Source organism: Trematomus bernacchii, unplaced genomic scaffold (assembly GCF_902827165.1).
Source record: "Trematomus bernacchii unplaced genomic scaffold, fTreBer1.1, whole genome shotgun sequence".
NCBI lineage: Eukaryota > Metazoa > Chordata > Actinopteri > Perciformes > Nototheniidae > Trematomus > Trematomus bernacchii.
The window spans coordinates 21,477,063-21,488,371 of NW_022987739.1; the positions used below are offsets into that span (position 1 = coordinate 21,477,063).

At 39.4% G+C, this 11,309-nt stretch overlaps 1 protein-coding gene across 5 annotated transcripts in view; it reads left to right on the forward strand.

Moving 5' to 3' along the window:
• si:ch211-191a24.3 (tensin-3) overlaps positions 1–7,608 on the forward strand; it is a 45,665-nt gene extending 38,057 nt beyond the window's left edge. For 2 of the 5 annotated variants that reach the window (XM_034147254.1, XM_034147258.1), the window contains 11 exons: positions 68–203; positions 460–908; positions 1,522–1,605; positions 1,740–1,871; positions 2,351–2,446; positions 3,343–3,420; positions 4,387–4,464; positions 4,658–4,826; positions 4,911–4,979; positions 5,843–5,872; positions 6,580–7,608. In XM_034147254.1, coding sequence (XP_034003145.1) covers positions 68–203; positions 460–908; positions 1,522–1,605; positions 1,740–1,871; positions 2,351–2,446; positions 3,343–3,420; positions 4,387–4,464; positions 4,658–4,826; positions 4,911–4,979; positions 5,843–5,872; positions 6,580–6,721 — 1,463 coding nt within the window. In that variant the 3' untranslated portion in view covers positions 6,722–7,608. The remainder of the gene's footprint in view (positions 1–67; positions 204–459; positions 909–1,521; positions 1,606–1,739; positions 1,872–2,350; positions 2,447–3,342; positions 3,421–4,386; positions 4,465–4,657; positions 4,827–4,910; positions 4,980–5,842; positions 5,873–6,579) is intronic. The other 3 variants (XM_034147255.1, XM_034147256.1, XM_034147257.1) reach the window with 3 other exon arrangements.
• The last annotated feature ends 3,701 nt before the right edge of the window (positions 7,609–11,309 follow it).

The following is an 11,309-nucleotide window of genomic DNA, read 5'->3' on the forward strand; positions in this document are numbered from 1 at the left end:
ATATAACAAAGTCACATCCTGGGGTTTTAAAGTACGTGACATTATTTTTCTTGTGTCGTTTTATCAGATTCCCGGAGTTTCCTGGACAGTATGAGCCACGCCGGCGGCTCCGCAGAGGGAGAGCTGTTCAGATCAGAGGTGTCGGTCACTCCTGCTTCCTGTCAGAGGATATTTGGCTCCATGTGCTCCATGTCATCAGACAGGTACTCAGCCTGTTTCTGGAGTGTAACGGTACTGTGTGTTGCATTAGAATATTAAATAGTGGCCACAATGTAAAAATATCATTACAACTCATCCGATAATGAGAGGCTTTTATACTTCATGCTCATAAATGTTAATTTGTGTACATTTTGTATATCTTTAGAGTAGATTTTGAATGTTGTCATGTAGGTATTGCCATAAGTATAGATTTGATGACATTTTGATACGTATTTATTTCCTCCTCTTTCTGTCCGGCAGCTCCGCTCCTCCTGTGTGGCACGACCGGACTCCAAATTCCCTGAACTCCCCGTATCCCCCCCAGCCCTCACCCCCTCTCTCCCTCAGCACTCCCAACGCCCACAGCTCTCCCCGGGGGGCTCTGAGAGGCCTGGGTGGAGGTCCGGGGGTCCGCACAGAGACGGACAGCATGGACTTGTCCTCGTTGTTGGGGAACGGCAGCCTGGAACACAGCCTGATGCAGGCCATGGAGGGCCTTGGGAGTCTGAACTTCGGGGAAGACGGGGGCCTCCCTCCGCTGCTGCCTGAGAAGAGGAGAGTGGGTGAGGGGGGAGAGCTTGGCTCCTGCTCCCCCTCTCTGAGTGGGTTTTCCAGCCCTCATAGTGGCAGCAGTCTCAGCATCCCTTTCTCATCTTCAATGACCCCCGACCCCCTCCGAGGAATCGGTGGGGCCCCGTCCCCAGGAGCAGGTACACTGTCTCAGATGGTTGTCTTAATGTCTCTTTCCTTGGTGTTAATTTGATTATTTATGAGTGAAAACATCAAGCATTGACCAATTTCAGTTCATTCTTCAGTTTCCCTTTTTTTTATAATTATTAATTAATATTCTTTATATTTATTTTTTAATACTATAAATGTTTTTAAATGTTTTAGTGCATCGATATAAAAAAAGGGTAGGCACTAAACTTGTGTTGCCATCCCAATACAATGGAAATAGGTGAAATTGACCGTAAACATTAATAATTGAAATGAAAAATGTAGTTTTAATATTTTGGAAAACAACATTTGGTATTTTGTGAATAACCTAATTCTCTACTGCTTCCAGCTAAGTATATGGATTATTATAAGTAACAGGGGTATTCCTAATGGAGCTACAAGTTGGATTTTAAAACAGATTTAGTGCTTTAAGTACCACTAACAAAACAGGTTAAAAATAATTATGGTCGAGGGACAATACATCTTTTGGTGATATGGGTGTACTGATTTCTTAACCAGGCTCTTTGTTAGTTTTAGTCTTGTGTGGCTTTGTTGTACTTGGGCCAAAGCCAGTCTGAAACATAAGTCTTTATCTGATTCTCGCAGACTTTGGCAGTAAGCAGGACACTGTGAAGTTTGTTCAGGACACTTCCAAGTTCTGGTACAAGGCCGGCATCTCCAGAGACCAAGGTAAATATTGGTGTTGGACGGACGCTTTAAAGCAGATAAAACGGCCCTTGTGCAAAGCTCCTTGTCCAATATGAACATGATGTTTCTAACTTTAGCTCATGTGTGTTTCCTCCCCCGGTTGACCTACTAAACAGCCATCGCAGTGCTGAAGGACAAAGAGCCGGGCTCGTTCATTGTCAGAGACAGCCATTCGTTTCGCGGGGCGTACGGATTGGCCATGAAGGTGGCCACGCCTCCTCCGTCTGTCTTACAACAGAGTAAGAAAGGTGGGCTAAAAAAGTCACAACCAAACTTTTCTCTGGATCCCTGCAGCCACAAAACTGCCTTCTGCTAGGAACAATTATGTACTGCTTGAATGGAAATGTCTATGCACAATAACAAGATTTCTATCCATATAAAAACCTTTTGTGAAATAAAAAAAATCCCAAAAGTTCTAGCAAGGAGTTTAGCACCTATTAGTACATATTAACAGAAAGCACCTTCCATTTAATTTAGGTGACATGTTAAAGTGACTATTTTCAGTGATATTATTATATGTTAAACAATGTGATTTTATTTTCTCTAAAATAGATTTTCTGAGCCACAGATATAAGGTTGATTTAAAAGGAATTATATGCTTCTTTTTTTTTTTCACAGACATGATTTATCAAGTTTATATTTCCATAACGCTCCATCTATCAGTCTGTGACATATGAATGCAAATAAACCAAATCAAAGTACAATATACTGATATGTGTCTCTACAGCAGGGGACCTGTCTAATGAGCTGGTGAGACACTTCCTGATAGAGTGCACGCAGAAAGGAGTTCGTCTCAAGGGCTGTCCCAACGAGCCGTACTTCGGTGAGCTGATTTCTCACTTTTGGTGCTGCTTTCTTTTTCATATTGACAGTAACATAACAATCAATTTGTATTTGTTACACATTTTAAAAGATGCTTGTTGATAAAATAAGTAATGGTCTCTTTTTGGCTTAACAAATGAATCGAATGACAAATTAGTAATAGCTAATTTTATGACAATAGTCTTGGTTTCATGATTATGACACTGGTTTGTCTGAAAGAAATATGAAAGTAATTTAATCCAAACAGTTTCATTGTGGCAAAGTAAAGTTAACAAGTACAATTGGTGTTGTGTTAATACTGTATGTATTGCATATGTATGTGTACTACTGTATATTCATGTATATAGATTACAGTAATAAAGAAGGGCATATGTAATGTTGAAGTTGCTCCAGGAGTCACAAATGCTTACTGTTATTTTTCTCTGCTGCATTGGATAACAGTTAATCATGTTCATCTCCAAAGTTAGCTGTAACTACCGCGGTCATATAAAGAAGAGTAAGCATAACAATATTTTCCTCAATTCTTTGTAGGAAAAGCAGAAATGGCATCAAAAAGCAATGGTTACAATAAGGTATCAGGGCTTTCCACCAACCAACGCCCAGGATTGTTGTACTCGTGGTACAATCAATACAATCAGTACAATCAATCAAATCATGGTTGACTTTGTGATGTCAACACAGTGTGTCATTCCCCTGATCAGTTTGCTTCCTGCTTCTGTTAATTGTTTACCAGGCTGGACCTACTGCGGTTATTATAGTAAAATAGTACTATAGAGTTATTATGTGTTTCCTGTGCCACCCTCTATTGGTCAAAAAGAATAGGTGCAGCTGGCTCAGTCTGGATAGTGGTGCTGTTTGTAAAATTGTTGTGAATGTATGTATTCTTTTTCTTGACAGGAAGTCTCACAGCTCTGGTGTGTCAGCACTCCATCACACCGCTGGCTCTGCCTTGCAAACTCATCCTGCCTGACAGAGGTAAGGTGTGTGTGTGTGTGTGTGTGTGTGTGTGCGTGCGTGCGTGCGTAGAAGGAGAGCTAGGTATCAACCTGCAGCATCACTTTTAAAAGGAGCGCTCAGAGTCCGTTTGTTGTCTATTGAGTGCCAAAAATCTTCATATTATCCTTGGTATCTGTTACAAATAAAGACAATGCATTTTTTATTGTCTGATGTTAAAATGAATAGTTGGTATATTGAAAACCAATAATTGTTTTATAGGACCAGCGATGGACAGTGTTGGACTAGTAGAACACATTTAAAAAGTTGTCAGTTAAAATGTACTGTTTCTGCTTTACATTTTGTATTTAAACTGGATTAAATTAAAACGTGGAACAACTTAAGCAAGAAAACCCTTGATCAATCTATCAATTATGAATATACAACCTCCATTCCCCCCTCACGAGAATACATTTAAAAAAAGAACAAAACACAAAAAGGGCTAGGGGCACCACGGTGGGTGCAACAAGCATTATGAAGCCACACAACTTAAACAACCTGGCACTAAATCAATAAAGGATCCACAAGGCAACTAGAGATGTTCAAACAATATAAAACCACAACAGCTACAGCCACAAACACACATATTAAAGCATAAAAAGAGAGCAGCACAGTTTTCACACACAGTTTACTGCTACACACACAATGCCACGTCTCAAAGCAAAGAGATGTTGGCTTTCAATACAGACAAGCAGAAGCTTTTTTTTATTAATATGTGATTTACAGATAATTATATGTATAATTGAAAGTAGAACACCTTTCTTTTGTAGTCAAATGTGTGACTTTAGTTTCACTTTACTTTGTGATAGGCCATTCCAGATACTTTTTGTGTCTGTATGTATGTGTATGTGTCTAAGAGAGAGCATGCCTGGTACAAATGCATTGATTGCATACAGATGTAATTTGTGTGTTTCTTGGTGAGTAACCTTTGTGTGATGTTGTTTGCAGACCCTGTGGAGGACCTGACGGACTCACCTGCACAGACAGCGACAAACTCAGCAGCCGAGCTCCTCAAACAGGGAGCAGGTACGGGAACAGACACCACATGTGTACACAAATCTGTGTTTGACTTGTTATGAACACACACCCTCCTCATTTGGAACCTCAATGAAGTTAATATTTGCAACAAAATACACCTTTGTTTTGTGTCAGTGAGCAAACAACTAGATGATAACTCAAGCTGTATATTTGTTGAGCTGTCTCTTCATATCGTGTGCAGCGTGTAACGTGTGGTACCTGGGCTCCGTGGAGCTGGAGTCTCTGACGGGACATCAGGCGGTTCAGAAGGCAGCCATGATGACGCTCTCCATGGACCCCCCTCCGCCTTCCACCGTCGTCCACTTCAAAGTGTCGGCACAGGGAATCACGCTCACTGACAACCAGAGGAAGTGAGTGTTAGTGCGGACAGAACACACACAGATACAGACGTGAGGCCACATGTTAACACAGACTGTCTCTGTTTGTTCCTGCAGGTTGTTCTTCAGGAGACACTACGCTGTCAACACTGTCATCTTCTGTTCTCTGGACCCGCAGGGCAGGAAGTGAGTATTCAGTTAGAAGAAGCCACATATTTTCCATATTGGTGTACTGTATATTCTTATAGAAACCATTAGAATGAGCATATTGCTACTACTATGCTCCACAATCCTCTCAATAAGTGGTTTTATTAAAAGCTAAATTGAAAACACACAGTTACACATTCATGCTGAAAGCTACCCCTACATCACTTTGGAAAACAGTTGCAAAGAAGTGGTTATTCATTTTAAGTTGATGAAAGAAGCTAATGCTAAAATATGTATTTAACATTAGCTTCTATCTATGAAAGGCTTAATCACAGAGCTGAGAGAGGGGGGGCCACATTTCCAAGATGAATCCTGTAAATATGTGAGAAAAAACGTTGAGATTAAAGGAGAACATTTAAGAGGAAGGAATTCACATATTTAAAAATGATTCAATATTCTTAAATGAGAGAAAATCAATTTTTGTAATCAGATCGCTGTATTTTTCAAGGTGGCATCAACTTCATAACCAAACAGATCCTGCTTGTTGTGTATCATGCCTAATCAAATTATACTTTGCAAACTGATTTTTCTAATAAGGATATAGACCAAAATCACCACATTATAAGCATCGGTACTTTGAAATAAATACTGCCCTAAATGTTACTTTATTCTCGGGAAATATGAGTCTTTTTCTGAATAAAACCAGGCTCCCTAAGCACTGTTATGCCGTTGTATCTATGAGGGAGCAGGGCTATACATATCATGATGTTGATTGTATCAGTATATAAGATGAATGCCGATTTTGACATAAATTGGAATATGATTATTAGTTCCTAGTCCTGCTTAGCCACTGACAGTGTCATAACTTGTGTGTTATTCTAATGTTATTCTGTCCCAAACAGATGGACAAGAGGCAGCGCTTCTACTGCAAAGTAAGTTCATGTTCTTAACTCGGCTTATTGTCTCTTTTATTGCTCTCTACAAGATTGTATTAAACATTGTCTTGACAGTTTCTTGATTAAATACTATGAAAGTTACATCTTCATTCAACTGATACAACTACTAAATCATGGCCTAGAGTCGTCTCAGGGGTTGCAGGAAGACAAAAAGAACATGCTACCAATAGGTGCATTAAGTACCGCTATTATATAAATAGACTATAAAGAGGTTTATCTTGGTTCCATGGAAATTGGCCAGTGGTGGGACTGTTTGATAATGTTACATCAGAGATTTACCACACAGAATCTCAATAGCTACACAGTCTTTTTCTAGGTAAGTTATTAAAAGTTATAAATATTAAAACTATTCTAATTGAGTCAACAGTAGAGAGGTGAGAGAATAGAGATACATGGGGAATGACGTGCAGCAAAGATCATAAGGGTTCCACAAAACTCAAACCTATAGCTGTATTTCAACAGAAATATGTCTCTCAACTTACTGAGAATATGGATGGAGAATGGTCTTTTGATGCATGAAGGTTATGAGAGGTTTTATCTTTTCAAAAAGGAAACTCCAAACCTAAAACAATTTCACACATTTAAGCAAGACTCAGCCCTTCTACCTGCTCACGATTGTAATTTAAGACAAGAGATAAGCTCTTGTATAAATAGTCTTGTCCTTCTCTGTCCCTTTCTTCCAGGATCTTTGGCTTTGTAGCCAGGAAAGCTCAGAGCGAGACTGAAAATGTGTGCCATCTGTTTGCTGAACACGACCCAGAGCAGCCGGCCAGCGCTATCGTCAACTTTGTCTCAAAAGTCATGATTGGCTCACATAAGAAGTGAGGAGACAGGAGAGCCTGGACTGGGGATCAACATCCAAACCCAAAATCATGTGGTTGGATATCGAAAAAGAAGAGCCAAAAACTATGAACACACACACTCTATTTGGTCCATCCTGCAGAACACACGTGTATTTTGTACTGACTGCACCGCAGGATGCCGCCACCAGAGGGAGCCGAGACGGCCATTTAAAAAGTTTAACTTTTCAGAAGGAGGCTGTAACTACTTCAAGATGCATCATTGGACCTTTTTACTACTTTTGTATAAAACCATACATTCTTTCCCAGAGGATCTAATATAAAAGTCAGATCCTGACCACTTTATCTGACCTGTATCTTCAAATGTACCATATAACACTGACTTTGCTCATTGGTGAATATCAGATATTCTTCATATTAACACATATTTTAATCAAGGGTATAATTCTAAAAGCGTTAATTTTTGGTAAAAATGTGTATATCAGGTTTTAATGTCATTTTTGTACAAACCACCGGTCCATTTTAATTTGTTAAAACAAAACCAACTATTCTCTAACATGACGAAGTTGGTCGCCTTGTACTTAAGATGGATTTTTTGAGTTGTGTTTATAGTATTTATCGCTTTTGACTGATTTGTGAAAGTCTTTCTTTTTCCTAAATATACTTGTCATATATTTTTGTATATTAACATACTGTACATTAGGGTTTAAGGCAGTGAACCTCAGAATTTATGTCACGTATTGTTGTAGTATTTTACATACCAGTGAGTTACTACGTAAACTGCCCGTGTATGTATACTTGTATTATTAATATAGATGTCAAAATGTTCCCTTCACAGTAACTCCAATACAGATTTATTGTGCCATTAAAAGTATATTCAGATTTTCTCTAATAAGAGAACAAATACAGTCACTGTGAGAAATGTCTAACACTTAGTTCACCTCAGTATTTCTTTCCATTCACAGCTTCTTTTATTTATCAGTCATCTTGTTTAACTGATTTTATGAATGAAAGTTGACAGTAACCGAATCGAATCATATAACACTTTGTTTTTGCTTATGTATTATTTCAGTGATCATTTTTTATATTGATTCATGACAAACATATTTTAAGTATGTTAGAAGTTAATTAATAACTTAATGACTCAAAATAGATGTTTTAGGTTCAAGGCAACATAAAAAAAATTGTTAAATTCACGAAGGATCCAAAACACTGTATGCTACATTCAAACTGAAAAAGGGTTAGTCCAGGATTTCTGAGATAGTGGTTCCACAAATGTTCTTCCCCTATGGTAAAATGAAGGATAATGGCACCATTTTAAACTTTGTGAAGTTTTCTAATGAGAACATTTTTATTTTAGTTACTTTTTTAAAGGATGGGGATTGTGTTGTTTTCTTTAAATTTTTTAATATAAAAAACACGACAAAAAAACAAAACAATGTGTAAGCCAATATCCCTAACCTGTCGGTGGCAATCTGTCATGCAGGTGAGTGCAAGGCAACAAGTGAGGGATCAACATGCAGTCCAGGCATACAGGAAGAGTTCAGTGAGTTAGGGTTACTGGCATGGGTAGCCATACTTGCCAACCTTGTGACCCCAAAAATAGGGAGGATTTTCCAACCAAAGCGGAAACTACCGTAATAACAGGTGTATTGATGTCCAGTTTGAGAAAGTAGACTTTAAGAGTCATCGTTTTATTGGTGCTGTACAGTGCCAGAAAACGTTTAAGGATTATGAAGAGGAGAAAAAGGTGTATGATTTGTCATGGAAAAAGTGTGAGAGTTGTCACCCCAGGAGGACATCAAGAGAGAGCAATGAAAAATGGGAATTCTTCAGGTAAATCGAGGTGTTGGTAACTGTCTTGGTAGCAAGACAGAAGTAAAAGTGCATTTGTTGAGGACTATTTTCAGCAGTGGATAAATCCACATTTGGTGCTCTGGAGAGTATTTGGGTCAATGAGTCAAATAAAGTACATTATGTGTGTTCGAGGTTAGGATGTCACTTGTCATGTTGCTCATTGTTGTGTTTAAAAGTATTTGGACAACAACTGAGCTCTATGGCACAGAAGAAGCAGCTCAGGCTTCGATACTTACACAATACTTGTTAGCAGATGAATTGGTGGTTTTGGTCTTTTGTTGGATTTATTGATGGTAAATCATGCAAGTTCAAAACAAATAATTAACAAGTAACACTTAAACTTCCTGTGTATCTGCAATATGCCGTTTCATGATCATGCAATAAACTGACCTTTTAAGGTAAAAAGTTGCAGATAACCGTTTTGCCAATAGATGGCAGTAAGCAGCCACCAAACTTCCCACTTTATTCTGAATATAAGTATGGATGGGTTGAGCTCTCAAATGCACAGAACTAGAAGTATTCCACAAATACTCAGTTTCTGATGGCAAAACCAGTTTAGTTTTGATTTCCGGCACTTCTTTTCTTTCTCTCCTCTATAACCACATTATTTGTATAGCAAGAAACAGTCGCTAATGGAGCAGGTTGACACATGCAGTAAGAACCACCCTCTTGAATAAACTTGGCACTGTCAAAGTGTGTCCAAGCCATTGTGTGTGTTTGAGAAAAAGAACATCCGAGGGTGTGCACATGACCGAAAAAAGGTGGTTTAAATGCCTAGTAGGCCTCCAGGTGCCTCGGAGATCTGCCGATCTGTCTGTCTCCAGCTTCTGTAAGCTGCTCGAGACTTTTTAGAGGCCAGATCATCAGATACCAGGTTTGAATGAGGCTCTATTCAGGCTCCTTGTCTCTGTGGAGGGAGCTGAGGAACTGGAAGTGGGACAGAGACGTGGGGACACATCCCAGTCCTGCCTGGCCTGGGAGAAAGGGGGACCGCATGGAAGGTTGAGGGGGGGGGGGGTTGCACTGATGGTGTGTGTGTGTGTCTGAGTTCGGGGTGGGGGTGATGTCGGTGGTGGATGACCTCACCATCACGGGAAACTTTCCCACAGCCTGCACACAAAGAAGGCCGTCAAAAGGTAAAAAGGATGCGAAAGAATAGAAATTTATCACAGTGTGTAAAAAAGGAGGCAAAGTGTGGAAGAGCGGTTAGTCGGTGAGAAAGAGGCTCTTTGGTATAGGGGGAGTTGTCTTCCGTTTCACAGATTACTAAGAGAGAGTTTGCTCTCGGTAGTAACCTTCAGTTTGGCTCCTGTTCTCTCTCTGCTGAGTCACCTGCCGCCATTTTGTCCTCTGCTTGCACTTCCTGCTGCACTTCCTGTCAGGCGACCCACCAGCACCTGGTGGCCCGGCGGTTTTCACAGCCGCCGCCGCCGCCGCCGGACGACATCACATTCCTGGCATTGCTCGCCCCACGAAAAGCTGTTTGGAAATCCAAAGGCCGGCTTCCTGTTCGGGAATGCCTCCCACACAGAGTCCCTCTCAGCCTCTGATCCCCGGCCTTCTCTCACTTTATTTGAGTTAGCTATTTAAAGCCCATGCTAAGTGCGCCACTGCTGCTCTGGCTGCACAGGGGAGCAAACACACACTCCATCTCACACACTAAAACCACACCGGCCCACAAATAATCCCTCTCCTATTTTTGATCTGGAGGGTTGAAGGGACACGGCCTGCAGGGCTGACTATGACCAGGCCGAGAGACTTGGCGATTTAAAAAAAAATGGTCATGTGGTGCTTTGTCACTGCACCAAATATGGTTAGTATTTAGTGTTTTTTCATGATTTGATTATATACTGTATAGCGTTAGAAATGACGGCTTCACTGTTTATCTGAACTGGAACGCACATATATTTAAGTTCTGTGATTAAGTATTGAGGTACTTAAATAAATACATTACTTATTTATCTATTTCTAATATTATTTTTTTGTTTATGTTTCTATTTAAAGCAACTGCACCTTCTGCTTCTTCTGCATTACATTTCAGAGGATTTAGCTGGTAAGGCATAATGTTACATTTTGAATAGAGTGGATTTTTACACTGTGGTGTTGATACTTTACCTAAACATTCTCTGCACTATTAGAGTTAAGATACTTAGGGTATATATAGTGTTTAGTAATTACTACAGAGAGAATATTGAATGAAGATTTAGAACAAGCCGATACAGAATAGGTTAAAGGAAAAGGTTTTACCAAACTACAGTACGTAAGGGAGAAAGATTTGTAAGGGTTAATCCTTTTAAATTGTTACATATTTGTTTTTATTACTGTAAATCAGGTTGGATGATTCGAAAAATATGTTGTGAAATTATGAAATTATGAAAATACTTCCTGTATAGTCCCTATGAGTATCTCTTTCTTGAAAAATGTGGCAATATTGGATCTGCAGGATTTGTGTGTAAATGTTATGATACAAAAATCAGGTCTTAAACAAAATGTTAGGGGAACTCTTGAAAATGAGTAATGATTGCTGATTTGACTGTGTTTTTAGCCCAGATTTAAATGCAATGGTGAAAACATGAGTAAATAATAAGCACACTGTTGCTGTTCAAAGGACAAGTGTTCAATCGTCTGTTTGTGCATTTCATTTGTTTATTCAAGAGAAAGCAGGAGACAATTCCTCTATTTAAGCTTTTGTTTCGCTCTTAATAGCCGTCTTATAAGTGTTATGCATAGTTTATGGGCAGTTCTGGAAATAACTG